The sequence below is a fragment of the Schistocerca nitens genome, chromosome 4, assembly GCF_023898315.1.
Source record: "Schistocerca nitens isolate TAMUIC-IGC-003100 chromosome 4, iqSchNite1.1, whole genome shotgun sequence".
NCBI classification, from domain to species: domain Eukaryota; kingdom Metazoa; phylum Arthropoda; class Insecta; order Orthoptera; family Acrididae; genus Schistocerca; species Schistocerca nitens.
Window position 1 is genome coordinate 380,464,066 of NC_064617.1, and position 22,299 is coordinate 380,486,364.

Consider the following 22,299-nt stretch of genomic DNA (forward strand, 5'->3'; position numbering starts at 1 on the left):
ACGCCTTGGTTAAGTATCAGTATATATCATCTGGGACGAATGCACAATGGCATAAACGTGCATTAGAGGCACTTAACTGAACATTGAAAGATCTACGCAATGACTCGAGATTCTTTGGAGGAACAACGATTTTACTGTCTGGCGATTTCCGCCAAACACTGCCAGTACTTCCAAGATTAACGGCTGCAAACAAAATAAATGCTTGCCTGAAATCATCGAATCTATGGCGCTATGTGAAGAAACATCAGCTGACAACAAACATGAGAGTTGCATTGCTTAATGATAAATCTGCTGAAGATTTCTCTGAGCAATTGCTGACTATCGGTAATGGTGGAGTACCTGTCGAATAATCGAGCGGATTGATTTCATTTCCTCATAATTTATGTAACTTTGTCTCATCGAAAGACGAAATTATCAACAAAGTATTCCCAAACTTCATTACTAACTACAAAAGTAATGAATGGTTGAGTGAGCGAGCAATTTTAGCGGCTAAGAATAAAGATATAGATGACCTAAACTACATAATTCAGAATGAGATCATTGGTAAAACGCATTCATTCAAATCTATTTATTGACTGTGTAACAAATGAAGATGAAGCCACCAACTATCCTATTGAATTTTGGAACTCCTTGGCTGTGCCTGGCTTACCACCGCACAATTTACGCATAAAAGTTGGCTCCGTAGTAATCATGCTTCGAAACATAAACCAACCAAAACTGTGCAACGGTACGCATTTTGTGGTAAGTAAATTGATGCACAATGTTATTTACGTGACGATTCTCAAAGGAAAATTCGAGGGTGAGGAAGTTCTCATTCCGAGGATCCCGATGATCCCAACCGATATGCCGTTTGAGTTTAAAAGACTTCAATTTCCGATCCGTCTTGCATTCGCCATGACCATTAACAAATCACAAAGCCAATCCTTGAAAGTTTGTGATTTAAATCTGGAATATCCATGTTTTTCACATGGTCAATTATATGTGGCATGTTCACGGGTCGGAAGGACCATCTGCGTTGTTTGTTCTTGCGCCTGATAATAAAACAAAAAATGTGTATCACAAGGTACTTAATTGAAGAGTGGAAGCTATGCACCAAAAAACATAAAGAATAAAGAATCATTAAAATACTTAATTTTTTTATTTGTATTTCCTAATAAAAAATTGAACTTAACATCCAAAATATGGTTATTTATTGGCTGTAAGGCGGAACAGAGTTCGCTGAGTCAGCTAGTTGTTACATATATAACGATCGAGTTTTGTGTTGTACATTGTAAGATTTTCCCAAGCGATTAAATTTTTTTTCGGTGAGTGAATATCTCATGTTTTCTGTAATGTTAGAAATTAAGTGTGGAAATTTCTTACGTAATGTAAATGGAAACCACCAGGACAACCAATCGCTCCTGCGCCGGAAGTTTATCCTGCGAACTGCAGCGAGCAAATTGGCCGGAAATTGACGTTCAAGGCAGTCTCTATTTACAGTAGCTAATGGAGGCAAAGACATCGCTTACAGAATAGAGGAAAAGCGTGAACACAACGTCGCCGCCAAATACATTATACTGAGCTCTGTTATCCGTATTCTTTTCATTGTATGGCGTTAGTCCATATTACATCATTGTAGTAGGACTTTCGTCGTCCTATGTGTTTTTTATTTTAATTTAGCCTGTGCTAACTTCCGACTTCTTCATCTTGTATGATAGAATTCATGCCTTCATGGGAAGTGGAGGGGATTTTTCACGGACTAGAGACATTTGTATTTGTAGTTAGTACTTGACACTTAATATAATGATACACGTTATCGTGAACACTTAGATTGTGAAGACCACAACTGACTAATTCCGCGTTCCTACAGTACGATTTACTTGACAGGGAGCGGCTTGGACAGCTCCCGCCAGCAATAGGCTAATGGAAGACATCGTCGGCTGCCATTCTGTTACCATGGCCATTTTCCGAAGCAATGTGCTGACCAGTTCTCATTTACGAAAGTTTACCTGGGAATAAGAAAATTTCGCCTAGTCCGTTGTGGAATGAGATACTTTGGTAGTCACAGAAACAAATATTATTTCGTTGCGTTCAATGGTTTTGGAAATATGACGTGATAAGTTTGAAACTATTTCCCGAACGGAAAAAAATTCCGATTCTAATGAAAATGAATAACAGATATCCGGGAGGGTTACATACGTTCTGCAGATCTATACTATAGGTAAATTTCGTATTTACAGCATGAATTTTGTAGTTTTCAGATATTAAAGCGATCTCTTATCGCCGTGGAAAATGGAACGCTGTCTTGGCTACCTGGGCACAGTACATTCCAAAATTCGCAACTTCATACGCGAACTAATTCGAAGCACACCATAACAGTTGTGGATAAAAGCTTTTTATCCGTCACTCGCGTGCCCACGTCGTGACGTGCGTGCGACTCGAAGGTTATATGCACCGTTACCTGTCACTTTCGTTTCAGTTACATCGCTTCTTTACGCTCTCACTCACACTAGGGACGAGATCTTTCACAGTGATCGGATTGTATGTAATGGGTTGCCGGTGCCTAGGTACTGGCGCTAGCAATGTCACTGTTAGGACAGAAGAAGAAGAAGCAGGTTGCTCACTTGGCGTGGTTGCTAGGCGGCAGGGGTGGTCGCCGGTACCGATCGACTTCCAGCGGTCGACTCACGGAGTCGAGCGAGCGGAGGCTGGTCGAGCTGCGGGAGTCGAGGCGGGTGCGGAGACGCGGCGCGTGGTGCTGGGCAGTCACTGGCGCTTCGGCGGCCGCGGCGGCGGCGTCGCCCTCCTGGTCGAAGCGCTGACGTTTATTTCTGTCGCGGGGGCGGCCCGACCAGTGAGCGCGCCCTTCTGGGCATCAACAAGCCGTCACGAACGGCTGGCTGTTGAACAGTCGCCTCACTTGACAGGGCCACGTTATCTTGTACACAAACATCATCAGTGCCAAAGCCGTTCACCCCCTTACCTATAGGCTCTTATTCGATGCTGCCCTCATCGTCCGATAGTGTCCACTGCCCATGACCTTTAACCCTAGGGCGCCCAAGCCTTTTTTTCTAACTTGGATGCCTAAGGGGGGGGGGGGGGGGTTCGGCGAGCCCAGAGGTATTAAATAAGTTTACTGACGAAAAATTACAACTTTCAAAATGGTTTATGTATTTTAACTAAGGCATTGGTTTATAAATGTTGTTAATTGTTATAAACATTGAATTGAGTGAATAAAAAATTGACGTATTACTATACAAAATACAGATGTGTTCATATTCAATAGGCTACTCTTGAGTCCTCAACTTCAAGGCAAGAGACACACTTCACAATTTTTTTCTGAATGTGTGTTATACACATGTTTATGACACTGTCCACAATACTGTTTTGGTTTACTTAGATTGTTGTACTTCTGCTTCTTTGTTTTAGCTTTTCTTACACAAATATGCCTCCGACCTTTCCCTGCAGGAGGTTGACGTGCTTTTGTTGTCACTTCCTTGATTTTCTTTTGTAGAATAGTCAACATTGAACAATTTGGTTAGATAACCCTCTTGCATTGGCACTTCTTTCTTCTACCTGCAATTTCACTAGTTCCATCCCAGCTTGCAGAAGGTAAAGTTTCCATTTGTTGTGTTTCTTTTCATTCCATCTTGGATGTTCCTGGATGAATATGGTGGTTCCATTGATAGCAAAAATGTCGATGAGGGAGTAAAATACAGATAGAGGCCATCTCTTTGTTCCCCTCTTGCAGGTGTACATACGCGCCATTTGATCGATTGCATCAATTACACCTTTAGTGGAATTATAATATGCATTTATTTCGGTTTTATTCTTCTCTCCTCCAACAGTGGCTTTAGCTTGGAGCATTGTTGAAAACATCAGTAAGTTTTTACTTGGTTTCGTTTTTGCTGTGTAGGACACCAAAGTTACTGGAGGCCTCCGTGTTGGGAACTACACTAACTCACTACAAGTTTACAAGATAAATAATAGCTGATTGTCATCAACAATCACGTCCCATGAAAGGAAACCGATTGTTGTGAATATCAAGAATACCAACCAACAAGAAACTAACTTGCATCCTACTAAGGGAAATTTTCTATAGCATGGAAGCCTAAGGGGGGGGGGGGGGGGGTTGTTGGACCCGTAATAAGTTTAATTATTTTTTCTTTCAAAGCAGGAATTTTCTATAAAATATATTGACGCTAACGTTTCATAAAATAGCCAACAAACAATAAATCAAAGGGAATATGTAGTATGAAAGTTACTTGGGCAAAAGCAGGGGACATAAAAAAATTGTGGGTTCAACGAACCCCCTCCTTAGGCGTCCTAGGGTTAACACAGTCTTTTCACACAATCCAAGCCATGCTGCTTGGCAGTAGCCCTCTGTGGGTCTCCGCCTGAGATTGCTCATAGCTCATGTGTTACTAATAAGGAGAGGTACTCGGGGGTGATATCGAGTTTTTGAAACCATCTATATAGTTATGTAGATTAGGTTCCACGTATCACAGCCTCCAGCCATTCACCCAGGTGGGTCCTTGTTTGCGAATAATCAACGAAAAAACCTCTCTTAATTCCGCGTGATGCCCTGTAACGTCAAAACAAGGAGCATTGCGTAGCCTAGTGGCGTAGCGTAATGGTGTGGGGTACATTACTCTTATGCTGAAGATTCTGTATATTTAAATTTTTTATTTTTAAGCCTTTATCGAAATGAATGCCCACATTTTTTTGTTCAGTTGATTGTATTTTTCTTATTTTTAATCCTTTATCTCATTGTTTTAATCATCGTTTTGACTTTTTGATTGCCTCTCGCTTTTCTTCCTTTCAGTACTTTTTTTTATTTTGAATCTTTGCGCATGTGTCTATTTTTGTTTATCTATCATAATATTTAAAAATTTGGCAATACAGATCTATGGGTGAGAAACAAAATACGAAATAATCTATTCATATTGACTGTGTCATGGTGTTAAGAATGTATTTTTCGTTACAAGATGTACTTCTTTGGATAGTAATCGTCGCGCTCGCATTTACCTCATAAATTCCCGTTGCCTACACACACAATAAAGCAGATGAAGATTCAAAGGAAAGAAAGAATTATAAGTAAAACAAAATTCATGCCAAATGAAGAAAAGAAATAATGAATAAAATAATATGGACAAAAAAATGAGATGATAAAAACGGAAAAAAATTACTACATAATAATAATTAAAGGCATATGATCTACAATGCCAGACGAAAGAAGAATGAAAGTAAGAAAAAATGAAAGCAAATAAAAAAGTTAAAACTATGACTAAAATAATGTGACAATTGATTAGAAATAAAAATTAATTTAAAGCAATTAATTAAATTTAAAAATGTGGCAATTCATTTCGATAAAGATTTAAAAATAAAAAATTTAAAGCTACCCTTCGGGATTCGTATCCAGAATCTTCTGCATATAAGTTACATATCCGAACGATTACGCTATACAACTAGCCTGTATAATGCTTCTATTTTTAGAGCATTAAACTATCATACGAAATTACGAAAGTTTTTTTCGCCGATTACTTGCAAACGAGGGACAACCATGGGGAATGGCTGCGGGATGTCATAGCTGGAACCCTAACGTACACAACCATACATATGGTTTCAAAAAGTCAGTCGCACCCCTGGAGACCTCTCCTTGTTAGCCTAGTCTTAGACAGACTTTGTCTGAATTGCTAGTTGAAATAATTGAAGGAAAATAAGGCCGTCAGATAATAATACTAGATGATTCCTTCGAAGGAGTAGATACAATGACAGAAATAGACTTGAGCTCTGCAGTAAAGGACATCGCTAGTATCCTAACGGCAGCGTTGCACAATAACATTGTGTCATGTCCACCGATTCCAGAGCTACAAGATTGGTGAGGGTAGCAACACACAATCTGTTATTTGGGCTGGCTATGCAAAAAATAAATTAATTAATAACAAAAATTGTGAGCACAGGAATCCTGGGAAGAACTGCATGCTTGATAACTTTCAGTTCACAGGCTATGGTGGGATGAACATAAGAGACCGCCGTTGAACGTGGGAGAAATCGGAGAAACAATTGCGCACGGAGAGTTTATCTGAATACTCAAACGTGGTTTTGCTGTGGCGTCAGTAACGTTAGTGTTGCGCGAACCCGGCGTCGGAAACAGTGCTCGCCCTTCACGGAGACGGCAGCACGACTCGTCTGCTCCCCGACAGTGCCCCTCTAGAACTGCCCTGTTGTTCCACCATGAAGACCGTTTACATCCCTTAGGAGAATCGCATTAGGGAACTTTCAGCAGTTGATCTTCTCATGCTGCCAACCCAAAGGGTTAATATTGTGTGTCGGCTTAGTACTCTATCTCAGACCCTCGCAATCAGTACCCACACCAGCTGAGGTATTCGGGTACTTATGAGGAGTAAATCTGTAAGAGCTTGTCCAATAAAAAGGGAAGGTCTGGTTTATAAGTTTCAATGAGGCCCACAGCCTTAATCTGCGAAGAATTTGCAATACAGCCTACAGCGATTGTGAGACTACAGAATGGTATTTGTCTCGAATGCCATTACTGCATATGTCGTACTACAGTGTTGTAGCATCCGAGCGTAGAGCCTTAATAGTAACAGACAGTGGACTCGGATGGAGTAGGAGGCAACAGGGTACATGATTATCACTCCTCGTTCATTTCTACCTTGGCTAGGGAGGGAGAAAACGACCTGACGTTTTCTGTTCCTTTTTTATTTTTATTTTTTTCTCCTTGTTTTCCATATATTGTGTTGGTCACTGAAGTCACTCGAAACTGAGTACTGACACATTGTGTTAAAGATAGAGAAGGTGTCAGCCACTGTCTTAATCAAGAGAGCATACCCCGAGACAAATGAAAATTAAGGAACAGCTCGCGAACATAATTTTAAATGAGCAAACTTTAAGTTGAGAGTACGATTTCAGTTTTCTAAGTACTGTTCCATCTCTTCGTTGCAGTCCTATATATTTCACTTCAAATGAGTGTTGAATCTCTTTATGATGTTTAAACGTTAAAATTAAACAAATGCCGACAATATTGTTGTAGGCTGCCTGTTTATTTTGCTAACTGATCGTCGGCTCGTCGACGGAACATGGGCCTGATATTAAGTATATGGTGGTTTTAAATTTATATTGTGAAAGCTAAAGTAGGTTGTTGAATCGAGCATATAGTTCAACTTCTTCGTATTTAGCATTTGGGGAGAAATGTTACGTCTGCTGTTACAAATGCGCCCTAATTTGTCCATATCCATCTTCTGACACACAACGCTTGCATTTCTGTTTCTTTCGTTGGAATACACACGTCTCGTTAACTTCAGTTCTGCAGTTTCGCTTTTGTAACAGCAATAAGGGGACCACATCCTAACCACGGAAAAACACCTCCATACTGTAACATCACATCCTTACATCACTGTGGCGCTACACATGATGGCAGGTAACGTTCTCCAGGCATTAGCCAAACGCAAACCCTGTCAACGTATTGCCAAAGGATATAGCGTGATTCATCACTTCAAATCACTCCTTTTAGTCATCCATTGTCCATTGCCGTCACTTTTACCCCACATCAAGCGTCGTTTAGCACTGAGTACAGAAATGTGTAGCGAATGAGGGGAGATGGTGGATCATTGCAAGCCATCCTTTTTAACTCACCACCCACAATCATTGTGCTAGCTAGACTGGTAGTAGCGCTTCGGAACACACGAGTGGTCCTGTTTACTGATTTCACACGAGTGGTCCTGTTTACTGATTTAGTACGATTTGTTTTATAACGACCGGCGCGATGCTCTAAGATCGCTGTCCACTATTACATGAGATCTGTCTGGTCTTGTTCTAGCTGCAGTTGTTCCTTCGCATTTTCACTGCGCAGTAACATCACCAACAGTCGACTGGGGCAGCTTTAGAAGGATGAAATGACTGAGGTGGCATCCAAAGAGGCCACGTGACGGACTCACTCTACTGTTCCTGCTTCCCTAGTTAAAACACAATACTACCCGCGTCCTTTTCTGTTGGCGGGTTCGCCTCTCGTGATGTAAGTGGCCAGGTCCTCACTAATAGGGATGACCTAATACTTTTGCTCAGATAATGTATGCAGATGCAGAATGTAGGCTCTTCTCTACATCAGTATTCGACGATCGAAGAACGAAAGAACAACTCGTAGTCGCAACAGCGGATATTGTGTGTGTGTGTGTGTGTGTGTGTGTGTGTGAGTGTTTTACTGACGAAGGCTGTGGCCGAAAGCTATATGTGAGTGTCTTTTAATTGTGCGTGTCTGCAGCTTGACGTGTCTTCGTTACGGTAAGCAACAAACTGGCTTTTCTTACATTGTTGACGTTCCTACCTGGAGTTCCCATTGTTTGAATAAGTTTCTTTGGTAGATCTGTCTTAGTGCAGCCAGTACGCTCAATACGTTGCCAGCTAAAGACTCCTTTGATGAAGTTCGTAATTATGCAGCCCTTCGTTGTCACTAAACACAAGATTCCTGCAACCCATAGCAACGCTGCCGTTGCTCTCCGCGTGCGTTACCTGTATCCGAATTACATGAGATTATTTTATCAGGAACTGGTTTTGTGTTTGAGACCTTTGATTTGCGAGCCATTAGAATCAGTTGGCGGGCAGACTGGAATACAGGCGACGGTGTGTCTCGCCTGCTTTAAATGTGAGAGTGCGAAGTCTATTTATTCTTGATGGGCCGCATTGCGACCATAGCTGACCGTCGCGGAGCAAGCGTATAGATAGAACGGCGTCACTCGAGGGCGCGTGTCACACGGAGCGAGGTATCCTGCGAGTTTGCGCGATGGCGCTGCTGACTGCTAGGCAATTGGCCTGTAGGGAGATTCGCATGTTTTTTTGTGATGGAAAGAAGATCCAATGCTATTTTCCTTGTAAGATTGTTTGAATGTTGTCAGCGTTGGCCAATCAGGAGTCTCGTCGGTTCAGACGTCGCAACCTGAAAGCGCAGCCACGCTAGAAAGACTCTTGGTTGGAACTTAACCCCACATTGCTTTTTTAGTACAGCGAATGGCTCCATAGGGGAATAAAGAATTAAAATATAGCTTTGATTAATTCATATAGGCAAGAATCGTGTTTAGATTCTGCGATGAGCATTTCGATGATGCTGATTGAAGGACCGCGTTACAAAACGCGCCGCTCTTCTTTGAATCGTCTCTATAAATTCAGCCCATTAAGGATCCCAGACTGACGAGCAGTAATCAGGAATCAGTCAAATGAGGGTTTTGTGATCTACTTAAGTCATCGGCGAATTCTGTCTGGCGTATGTATTTTTTTACAACATAAGCATACTCCTGGATATTAAATGTTTATTACTGTTTTCGTTGATTAATCGCCAATCGTGTGTCCAGTAATAATTGAATCTTGTGTACAATACGTTACGTTTGTTAATGTTTAGGTTCACTACCAGAACAAAGCGTAGGTCCTTTGTGGGCTTTAAGCACTTTTCCTCTCTTTATGGCTTCCCTGCGAACAGACTTGCGGAGCTTCCGACGTTATCCACAAGACCATCTCTGAATGTTAATTTATAACATAAAATCCGTCGCAGAATTTTCTGTCTGTATGTGAAGGCTAATCTCAGGAAGTGCTGTAAGGATTCTGATACGGTTTTCACTAATAGATGCCAACGGCCTTGCCGCTGTGGTAGCACCGATTCCTGTCAGATCATCGGAGTTAAGCGCTGTGGGGCTGGGCTAGCACTTGGATGGGTGACCACCTGGTCTGACGAGCGCTGTTGGCAAGCGAGATGCACTCAGTCAGGAGTTACTTGATTGAGAAGAGGCGGCTCCGGTCTCGGAAATCGACATACGGCCGGGAGAGCGGTGTGGTGACCACATGCCATTCCATATCTGCATCCAGTGACGCTAGGCTGAGGATAACACGACGGCTGGCCGGTGGTCGGTACCGTTTGGCCTTCACGGCCTGTTCGGTAGTAGTTTAGTATATTTTTTCTCACTAATAGAGAGGCTGAATCTCTGTGAGGATGTCTGTATGTAATTTATTACAACTGCACTAAGCAATATATTAAATGTGAACAGCAACAGCCCTCCAACATTCTCACTCGGATTGCGCTCGTAGTTGCTTTCACATCTCACGAATTCGTCCAGTCAAAAGTTATATGTTGAATTTTGTGTGCTGGAATGTCTTCATCCAATTGCGCGCCTGGCCCTCCCCCTAGTCCCAGCCTCTTTATTTCCACTTACAGCATTAAGTCCATGTCACACGGATCCAGTTAAAAGTTGTACGTTTACTCGACAGCTCTCATGACTGTAGGACTAGTAGGCAATGGGGACAGGTGGCTCCCACGTTATAGAAGGTCTGCAGTAATTTGTTTCCTGTTCCAGTTTCCGACGTTCAGGAAAATAAAAATTAGCGTTATTTGATGTAACGTTGTCGGGCACTGCAAAATCAGAGGCTAATGAACAGAGAGAAAAGAACGAAACTGTGTGCAAGAATATGGACACAGAGGAGAAATACTGGAATGCTTCGTCCGCAGCTCGTGGTCGTGCGGTAGCGTTCTCGCTTCCCGCGCCCGGGTTCCCGGGTTCGATTCCCGGCGGGGTCAGGGATTTTCTCTGCCTCGTGATGACTGAGTGTTGTGTGATGTCCTTAGGTTAGTTAGGTTTAAGTAGTCCTAAGTTCCAGGGGACTGATGACCATAGCTGATAAGTCCCATAGTGCTCAGAGCCATTTGAACCATTTTTGATCCATGCTTCAAGAAGAATTGACGTCAGCATTCGAATAAAACTTATTTTCTTTAATTTTGAAGAGTTGTGCTCCACAGACAGGGTACATTCCAAGGGGAGTCAAAATAATATATTACTTCCTCCTCAAATATCTCATGAAATGATCCAGACGGAAAAAATCTGAGAAACTCGAGGTCATTAGGAGGTTTACTATTAATAGTTTTTCTCATCATTCACGAATGGAGCAGAGAAGTGGGTGTCGGAAGTACCCTCCGTCACACGCTGTAAGGCGTACAAATGGAGTGGTAGTGTATGCAAGTGGACACTGTCCGATCGTAGAAGCGTTGATTTGGGGGAGAGGGGTGCAATTCCCCGACTGCACACACATCTTCCCGATTTAGATGCTTATTAATTTCCCTTAATCACTTGAGACGAATGACAGATGATTCCAAAAGGAGGCCTTAGTCTGTTTCCTTCCCCATCTAAATCCACTCCACACTTCACCACTATTGCCTCGTCGTCGACGGGACATTATACTCGAACAGATCTGTCACACCTTGCTGTGCTCTTGAGGAATCGGTGTACCAAATTCGCCACATTGCGCTTTACTGCCACCTACCCTTAGTCAGAAAGAGTTTAAGGAAAGTCTTTCGTAAGTAACAGAACTGTGGAAATTGCTGCTATAAAAGACAAGCTGTTACATTTCTCAGGCGGGGAGGTAACATGATTCCGTAGCGCAAACGGATCCGCCACATAGCTTATCTTACATAATACACATGTTTCCTTTTTCATCTCCTGTACTACGAATAGAATCCAAATATTCAAAGAAAATAAAAATCAATATAAAGATCTTCTATAACACTATGCAAGCTTCGTAGAAACGCACAGAAAGACACAGTGTTTACTTCATGAATAATTTATTTTAATCGAAAAAGTTGCACTTTCAGTCTTCTGGTGAGTTAATGACGTATAATGGGCCAGTAGTCCACAGATCCAACATTTATTCTTCCAGTAAGGGAAAATCTGCCTCGCCTGCTCACAGATCATTTAGCAGCTAGTCCACGTTGTTTTACAATTGCGCCGCTCAACAGATTTAAGTGATTAGAGATAATACCTTTAGGACCGCTACAGCATTTCTGTCGGCGAAAAGTGTACTTATTCCTAATACAAATATTCCATTATTTATAACAAACCCAATATATTTGTATGCACTTCAGCGAATCCCTTATCGTGCTACAATTTTCCTACCTTTGCCTCTAGGTTTCACTTCAGCTGGCTTAAACATTTCTTGCTACGAAACATCTTCCGCGTAAATCAAGTGGTAACGTACGAATGAGCGTGAACACGTGCCGCTGCATTTTCTGCTTTTGTACTGGCCGCCAAAAATACAAAGTATAGTTAGTGGGAGCAGCTGTATGAAGTGTCTCATGCCCCTGGAATGCCCCACTAGTTAGATCTGCAGACAGCATGGAGGCAGTGGGCCAAATCAAAACTGGATGACCGAAGACTGTAACCAACAGCACATATAAAAAGAAAAAAATCTTTTGCTGAGACAAATGTAAATATATCAGTGTGCGGGTAAACTGATTTAAAGGATTTAGCTGGCACTTGTATACGTATCACTCTATTTTCAAGGCCGATGTTATTTCAATACGTTGTGACATTATTTCGAGACGTTGACTGCCTAGCATTTCTTTTCAGATGTTGCTTTCTTCGATATTTTGTTAATCGGAAAATTGTTAATGGGAGAAACTACTTATCTTTTTTCTTCCGGGCTTCTCGTCGTGCTGGCAAGGTGGAAAGAGGTAGGTGGGAAATTCTGCGTCTAAGTGCCGCCTGTATGGTCTCGTTATGACTTGAGCTGTTCTGCAGCATGAACAACAAAACCACCAGCGACGACGTATTCTGAAGAAGAAACTTGGTCACTGTTTAAGAAGTGACACCGAGTTTTTAGCCAAGAGCAATCTCGAGAAATATCGGAATCATACATAGACAGTGAGCTATTCGAATCACGGGGCACGTAACTTGTCAAGGGCTGTGCCACGGCATGGCTTCGTGTTACGCAGTGTCGTTGCTTTATCTGGAGATTCCGCGGCACTTCATTACCAACGTGCTGAGAAGTTACTTAAATCGCCGTAGAAGCAAAATAAACGGTTGGACAACCCCTGTTAGGATTTTTTGCCTGTCCCGGAGTGACGCCCAATTAAGTCTCGCGTATGTCAAATGTGTAAGTGAGGAAAGGTCACTGACGTCTCGGCGAAACGTGAGTGCGAGTGCATATATTGAATATACTCGACGAAGTAAACTGTAGAGCTGTCTTAAGCGGGAAACTGCTTGATCGCGTGAGCAGATGCATAAACGTTCTAGTTCAAAGCAGTGCGTGATGTAACCTCGCAGTGCAAGTAGGTAAGTGAATACGAAAAAAATTTGGTCTAGACAGACGAGTCGGCTTGTTTTAAACTTTTTGGTGTTGATGAAAAATAAGTGACACCGGCAGTGTAGAAGGTGACGGAACGTGCTTGAAAATGACAATGATAACGTGAAATTTATGGAAGAGTAGACACCATAATATTACTTCGTCGTATTCCAAGGAACCCGCAGATGGGGGCCCCCGGAACGTAGAAATAAATTAATGGTGTACATGTTAAGTGCAATGTAGCGAAATGACTCAACATTAAGAAATATTGTTGTATTAAAGTGCTAATGTTAGTTATTGTATAACTTCAAACACGACCAACGTTCGTGGCTCGTTGAATGCACAGATTCCCCCTCAGGATCATCGAAGTTAGGCAACACCAGCTGTGGGTAACCGCCTGCGTACTTCACGCGCTGTTAGCTGTTTCTCTCCCTTTCCGTCAAAAGGGAGGAGGCTTAGTGGCGTTAAGTTCCAGATTAACAGCTGTAGCACCGATGCCCTGATTAAATTCCAAACTCCGCCGCTGTTTCTCCTGAAGTGAGGGCACGTGACACTGTTAATGATGATCCGTCTCCATATGCGCTTAACAAACAGGCTCACACTTTGCGAAGGAAAGGTGCCGATGTGCGCGAAGGATAGGAAAAAACTTCACAGTTCGGCGGCTGAACCTGCCCCTCTGGGTCTTCCAGCCAACCATGCCGTACGAATTTACTTAACTTTTACGTAAAACATTAATTGTAAGAGTTTCTGTGAAAAGGCTCCTCAGTGGAGTACGAATTGTCCAGCAGAAAGTTCTTTAATTCAGGTTGTTGTAAATGTTATAACCATTGAATTGTCAAGAGGCTGTTTTTGGTCATTGTATTTAGCCACGCTTTTCGCTGTCTCTTTTTTATTTATTTTTTATTCTTTTAAAATGTAAATGCAACAATAAAGGGCATTAATGAATATATCTGTTTGAAGCAGTCGTCAAAATACGAAGTGTTATGAGGAAGTCTGTGCAGGATGTTCTGGAGCTAACACCAGGTACAATTCTTAAAACTTGCCTCGGTATTTTGAAAATACTGCCCCTAAGGACGACAGTATCCTCGATTGTGAATCACCCATATCGATAGTCAGAAAGATGAATAATGTGTACGCAAAAAGCATTTCATTAATGTGCTACTATGCAACATTTCGTTGGGGAATATAGGATGATATAAAATCTGAGAAAAACTTAACAAACGTTGTCTCATGCCTCGGAAGGCCCAACGGCACTGACCAACAGTCGTGTAATCCTCTGTTGAAAGGCACGACTGGATGCGGATATATATTGTGTGTGCGTGTGTGTGCATTTGAATCAGCTACGTTTTTTTGGTACTTTCATCTCTTTGTTCTGTATGAAACAGTTAAGGAAATGCTTATTAGGAGAGCACGGACGTGATTGGCAGTGTGTGTTGTTGCAGAGGGAGGCTCGCGGACGCTGAAGGTGCTGCTGAGCTTCGCAGTGGGCTGTCTGCTGGGCGATGTGTTCCTGCACCTGCTGCCAGACATCTGGAGCCGGGAAGCGCTTCGACTCGGTGAGTTGCCAACTTACTCTACTGCTTTTTATAGTTATTTCATTCATTCCGAAGTAGGGATAGGTAAAGAAATCGATATTTGTCATCTCTATGTAAATTATCGATTCGTCGAATAATCTGTACTTAATGCAGAATATCGAAAGAGATAAACCGTAAGTACCCTGTAGATTTTGATGAGTTTGCGAGTACCAAAATATGTGGCATATATGGTCGTATCTTCTGACTTCATTGACTTAGAAGCTTTACTTTTTTGCATCGTCAAAGGACCGCAAGCCTTAATATGTGACTTCAAATTTTTTAAATCTCATTTTGATACGTCTGCAGGCTCCTGAAGAAGAAAAAAGGTTTTGAACAGTCGGAATGACGGACGGACAAAAAAGTGATCCTATAACGATTCCGTATTTACCGAGTGAGGTACAGTTCTCTAATTAAGAGCAACATGTAATGTCACCTCAAAGCTGCCCGTTAACTTACTTCTTATGTACTTTCATATCAGTTTGTTTTATTGTGTCTTGTTAGCGAAACTATTTTGCAATATAAACTCAGTTGGTGTAGGTGTTGTTAATCTTTATGTGGTTTCAAAAATGATGACTAATTACCTGATGTTTAAGATGATCTAGCCCAAAAGCAGATCATTGTACCACTAAGAATTTAGTACAAAAATAGAACTTTGAGGTGTTTACTACTGTGCAGTACAAAAAAATTACGAATTTCGTTTTACCCCATTGTTTTAGATTTTTTGCTCAACGTGAAAACATTCCAACGTAAAACAGACAACTCATGATGATAGAAGGCTGGTATACCACAACACTACAAGAAGACAAACTGCCTATTGGCTTCTGTCTCGGGTTCTTCGGCCGACGTTCATCTAATGATTTTTCTGACGTTTCGCCAGCACGAGTGGCTGGCATTGTCAAAGCTTCAGCCTCCATTGCCGGTGGAGGCTGAAGCTTTGACAATGCCAGCCACTCGTGCTGGCGAAACGTCAGAAAAATCATTAGATGAACGTCGGCCGAAGAACCCGAGACAGAAGCCAATAGGCAGTTTGTCAACAAGTGGCCACGAAAGCCTTAACAATTTTGTACTACAAGAAGAGTAAAACATCCGAGTCTGTTGCCAACCTAAAGTCAAGGCAGGATATTCAAAATACGTTGGGAGAAAAAACAAAACTCAAGAAAAAATAGGCAGTTTTAAGAACCAGAAAGTCCAAACCAGTGGGGTGAACAAATTTTGCAAGTTTTTGGTAATACACAGTAGTAAACAACTTATGTTTTATACCGAAACTCACAGTTGCAAGATGAGCCACTTGTGAGCTAGACCATTTTTTCCCTGAAAATTAGCAGATTAATCGTCACTTTTGAAAAAACAAAAAATTTAGTTAATTCCAGTGGGGTAGAAACTTTTTGTCCCTATAATGTTTCGCAACAAGGCAGAATAAAACAGATTTAATACGAAAGTTTAAATTTTTTTCAGCACTGTAAACAGAGACGTCGCAACCCTCAGAAAAATGTGGCGAAGTTCAGAAAGCCTGCAGAGGATCGAAGTTTGGTGCAGTGATTTACAGTTGACACTCAACATAAACAAACGTATCGCACAGCACATAAATAGGTAGGAAGGGCCATTACTGTACGATCACACGATTGCAGAATAATCACTGGGAGCATTAAATATCTAGGGGTAGGCGTAAAGAGTGTTTTAAAATGGAACAACCACTATAACTAATCGTAGAAAGGCAGTTGCATGACAGATTCAGTAGAAGAATCATCAGGAAGTGTAACCCAAACACGAAGGTGATAGCTTATATAACTTTAGACTACTTTCGTAGAAGAGTCAACCAATTAATTGCTTCGGCCAACGTGTATCCTGCGAAAAGATAATAAAGGTAAAATTAGAGAGAATCGAGCTCACACGGAGGTATGCTTTCCGCGGATTGTTCGCGATTTGAACAGGAAATGGTGAAACGCAGTCAATATATCTTTTTCTGTTAGGCAAGTTGAGCCACATATTTCTTTTCTACCATATTCTATTGTGTGCCTCTTTGCTATCATGATGAATGAAATCTTGCGCACATTGTAACGGAACATATTAAAGGCTTTACTTTAATGAAGTATGCGATCCCTTCCAAATTCAACGAGTTTAACGAGTATTTATGATTATAGAAAAGTTATTGTGTATGTTAACAATGATTGCACAACATGTCTCCATAAACAGTCAACCCATTAAATTATACTGAATAACTGACCCACACAAAAGTTAATATCACTTGATCACTGATACAGCAAATGCCATCATGTAAAAACACTAAGTTCATCTTAAATAATTAGTATGAAGTACGAAAAATAGTGGCCAACATAGGTATTTTGGATCTCCTTAAATAAAAATCACCCAGTGAAACCTATTTGTTCACTAGGAGCGTTTTCACTCAGTATTCACGTAATCAATCCTATTTTAGACGAAAACCAATGTAATTCTTCATAATTCACGTTACTTACTTATTTATGCAAATTAGAGAAGTCAATTGACAAACTTCTAAAAAACGACCTTTTTGTAACAAAGAATTATTCTGTCACGTCAACAAATCTGTCTGTCATTTTAATAACATGTTAAATTATGTCACTCGATGCAAATTAATAACTTTTCTGCACAAATTATGATAACAGATGTACATGTGACTCATAAACTGTATCTCTTTTTAGTAGTTCTTTGACAATGTTATAAATACAAGCAGCGAGAAAGGTCAAAAAGGCAGTCGGAGGCAGTCAGGGGCAGTCGGAATGTCACTTTGGTAAAGTGTGTTTCTGTGTTATTGTTTGGCAAAACAAGGCAAAGAACATGTAAAGGAAGTACTACTTTGTGTTGTGTTATGGTCTTTGGTGGACAGTGCAATTAATATGGCCACTAAAGTAATAAATATTTGATGTTTACATACGTGTTGGTTTCGCTCGTTCTTTATCATCAAAAGCACATGAAAAACACGGGACCTCATGTTTTTAACCCTAGACAACCAGATTTAGAGCCAGCATCAGCATCGAGACACAGCAGCGATCCAGCAAGCAGCAGCGATTACTACAATACAATACATTGTAATGGCGCCAACCTAACATCAAGTGCTAACAAGCTCCGTAAATTGGAGTGAAATAGTGCGTTTACAGCAATTAGCAAGATATCAACGACTTAGGCGGAACATTACAAAAGTGGGGGCTCAGCCGGGATCTTTAAGTGCATCGATGATAATAGTGCAGCGAAAAATTTCGTAAGTGCTTAGCACTGCAAAAAAGTTTATTTGTGCAGTGTGGCAACAGTGAAAATATGTCAAAGTGAATAACAAAAAAAACGTGTGTTTGTGCGACTACGAAAAACTATCATCACACCACTCGGAAGATTAACGTCTGGATTATGTCAATGGAATTCATCAATCAAGACTTCAGCTTCGATAAAACCGAATAGATGTGAAGAAAGCCAACAAGAACACCGCTCACGACATCATAGCATAGCTACATAAAGCAAGGTATTTTGTTGTTATTGTTGTCATTTACAAAATTAATAGTGAACATGTCTTTACCTGAGAGTGATGAGATCGTAGGAAATGTAAAAATTGAACCAGGGGATGGTGAACAATTAAACTTAACAGAGTGGCTAGCAGAGTTTGCAACTCAAATAAGCTCGCAACTTAAACAATCAAGTGAAGAAAACACAGATAGACTGAATAAGTTAAGTTTGGATTTTAAACAATCAAGTGAACAAGTACGTTTGGATTTTAAACAATCAAATGAACAAGTAAGTTTAAAACTTAAAGAAAACACAGACAGACTGGATAAGTTAAGTTTGGATTTTGATCTATTAAGTACTCATCTCAATGAGAAGTGTGAAGAATTTAAAACTACTCTCAGTAAGAACACTAGTGAACAGTTGATACACTTCAGAAAAGAATTTCAAGTTAAAGTTGAAAGTTTAAATGAAAACATACAAGCGAACACAGACAGCATTGCTGTCATCTACAACAGAGTAGATACTGAAGCTAAAAGATTAGATCAGAGAATAGACAAAACATCAGAAAACCTTAGACAGGAATACAACCTGTACACCACTAATGTAGATACAAAAGTAGAAAATATACACACTAAATATACACAATTGGAGGACGCATTGATGTCCAAACAAACGATTTACAATCAAAATGCAATGAATGGGCACATCCAAGTGAAATGCTTTCCTGGTGAAAATCTGCACCCTATTGACTTTATTCACCAATGTAAGGATATGTTTGTTGTAGGAATGTCTGATAACATAAAAATTAAGTTAGTAAAACGGTTTCTAGAAGGGGAGGCCCTATCCTGGGCAAATGAGAATAATGATTCTTGGAATACGTTTGAAGAGTTTGAAGCTAAATTTATTTGTAAATTTTGGTCACAGTCCATACAAGCCAGATTAAAGTCAGAATTTCTAAATGGACCAGTGTATAGAGGGAAAGTAGGGGGAATGCAAAAATTTTGCAGAGATCAATTGAAAAAACTTGCTCACTTGAATAACTCTTTTGATATTATGACACAAATTGATGTTTTAAAAAGAAGATTACCAGAGAAACTGCAGTGGGAATTGGTCCATGGACCAGACGATTCAATGGAAGAGTTCCTGAAATTTGTAGATAGATAGGGCCTTGGAGAGAGAAAATAACCAAAGTTTTGGCTCTGGCAACAACCAGTATGGGGGGTGGAACAGGAATGTAAATAGAGATTATTATTGGAGGAGAGACTTTGAAAATTCTGGAAATAATGCTCCAAATAGGGGAGATAAGAGATATGAAAATGATTTCAGAAACAATACGCAGGAGGGAGGATGGAGGAGAGATAACAGGAATGATAGAAATAGGTATTGGGGAAGAGAACAAGATAGAAGGGGGTTTGTTGAAACTAGTGAACAAAACGACAGCTACAAACGGACAGACCGAGGAAACCAGCCGGGAAACGGTGGACAGTCCCACTAGATGTCCGTAGTTTTGGGGCTAGACAATATTATGACAGGACAACACATAACCGAAACTGGAAAAGGAGAGGATACAATGTAAAGAGTAATTACCATGAAAATACTGAAGTTGTTAGAATGAATAAATTAGAATTTAATAAAAGGTTTTGGGATACTATGAGTAAAAGTGATACAGTTAATAAAAACTGTGTTCAAGCACAGGTAGTTAGTGAAAGTGCAGAAGTTGAAGGTATTGCAGAGTTCCATAGTTGGGCTGAAAAGGATACTGGTGTGAATAACAAGTCAGACACACCACAAGTAGAATCTATTTTGGGGGGTTTATTTGATAAGAAGGGGGATGACGATGTGTTTAATGGAGCCAAAGACTCAATTGCTGAGATTCAGATACATAGGGGGGAAACTGAAGATGAGGTTGTTGTGGAGGAGGAGGAAGTAGTAATAGAGGGACATTTAAATAATGATCCTAAATCAAGTGATGTTATTGATGAGAGTGTGGAGGAAGAAATAAAAGTATTTGTAGAATTGAAAAGTGATTATGTGGTAAAGGTAAGTGATGTGACAAACATGGGTAATGATGAGGTTAATTTAAGTGAAATGCAGACTAGGGAATGTGTATCTGAGGACAAGCTATTGCCTATTGGGAACTATGAAATGCTAATCTATGAGAATGGTAATAATAATAATATTAAAGAAAATATAAACGGATGGAATGTAAATGTGTGTTTTCAAGAAAAAGGGGAAAATTTTTTAGAAGTTTTGTGGAACAACTATGGAAACTGTATAAACAAAGATGCCTTTTGGAAAGAATTAGCAAAGGTAAGTGCAACCTTGTATCCTATATGGTGGATAAGAATCCGTAGCGGACTTTATAAAAAATGGGGTGAAAACAATAATTTGTTGAGTGGCAACACAGTGTTAAGAGGAACAGATGAAAACAAAGGTTTATGTTTAAATGTCAATGCTTTGCAAACAGAGAGGGATGTGTCTAAGTGTAGGAAAGAGACATTAGACTTAGGAACTAAAGAAATTGAAAATGATCTATTGTTTGAAAATACTAAAATAGACAAAGATGTTGAGGTAGGTTATCCATATGTTAAAGTAAACATTGACATTTGTCCATTTGAAATAAAAGAAAGCCCACATCCTAATGCGTATAGACTTATCTTCCCCAGATCAAGAAGGTTATTTGGATTAAGAAACATCACTGAATTGAAACCATATAAACATGATTAAGCACATTTCCCTGTTTGAATACAGTTACTTACCCATTTTCCGTAAAGTGTTTTACCAGCAAAGATTTTTACTGGGTGTGTCAAATAGCAACTACCACTACAGACCCTGGAGAAGTTCCAGATATCTGAGACAATGTTTTTATATTTTCATTGTCACTATTGAATATTAAATATTGTGATATCTTCTTTACTTGCAATGGGCAAGAAGGTGACAAACATTTATTACTTTCTTTTTGTATTGTTGAATATGGGACATACTTGCACCAAATATAAAAGACAATGAAAAAATTGTTGTGCAAGACCCATCATTTTGTTACTATTCTTTTTGAGGCATAAGATTTGTGTACAATTTTCTACAGCTAATCAGATGTTCACCAAGTTTGATGTTTGTGTTATGTTGTGACCAAATTAAGTGTGCAATTTTGGTATTAATATGTTCTTGTACTATCTTGACTATGTGTCTCAATGGGAGACAAGTTTTTTAAATATTTTCTTTTTTTTAAAATGCATATTATATTCATACATGTGACTTCTCTAGTGTTTGTGTTTATATATATATCATGTCCATACTTATAATTATGTTCTTGGTTTTCATTTCTTTTATGTGGCTCAAAAGGAACAGACAGTGGCAATATTTTCTTATGGACATATGACCTGTCCATCTATGTAATATATTTATGTTCCTGCTATTATCTTGACTAATCTGTGACTCAATGAGAGCTGACTTTGAAATAATTTACATATATATTTTTTATATATCTTAAAATCGCATGTGATATATTTGTGTCTGTTTTTTGATCATTTTCCATGTGGCTCACTGGGAGCAAAGATTAACATTTTTTTTTACTTTCATGTATTAATAAATATTTTTATTATGCTGTCATACTGATTGACATAACACAAAGTGCATTTGAAACAACACAACTAAAATATTTTCAGGAAAAAGTCATTTTGAAACGGTGTAACGGTTGTTGTATACATACACATTATGCATAGTAATTGACACATTTGTCCTAGTCGGCTAATATCATTAACATTCTGTAAATGATATTACCCGAGGGGGGTATTGTAACGGAACATATTAAAGGCTTTACTTTAATGAAGTATGTGATCCCTTCCAAATTCAACGAGTTTAACGAGTATTTATGATTATAGAAAAGTTATTGTGTATGTTAACAATGATTGCACAACATGTCTCCATAAACAGTCAACCCATTAAATTATACTGAATAACTGACCCACACAAAAGTTAATATCACTTGATCACTGATACAGCAAATGCCATCATGTAAAAACACTAAGTTCATCTTAAATAATTAGTATGAAGTACGAAAAATAGTGGCCAACATAGGTATTTTGGATCTCCTTAAATAAAAATCACCCAGTGAAACCTATTTGTTCACTAGGAGCGTTTTCACTCAGTATTCACGTAA

General features: G+C 39.8%; 1 protein-coding gene and 1 pseudogene across 1 annotated transcript in view; both read left to right on the forward strand.

Moving 5' to 3' along the window:
• The window catches only part of LOC126253117 (zinc transporter ZIP13 homolog), a 229,114-nt gene that overhangs the window by 170,589 nt on the left and 36,226 nt on the right, over positions 1-22,299 (forward strand). Inside the window, exon 2 of the mRNA XM_049954238.1 lies at positions 14,538-14,651. Coding sequence (XP_049810195.1) covers positions 14,538-14,651 — 114 coding nt within the window. The remainder of the gene's footprint in view (positions 1-14,537; positions 14,652-22,299) is intronic.
• Positions 9,616-9,733, forward strand: LOC126253751 (5S ribosomal RNA; annotated as a pseudogene).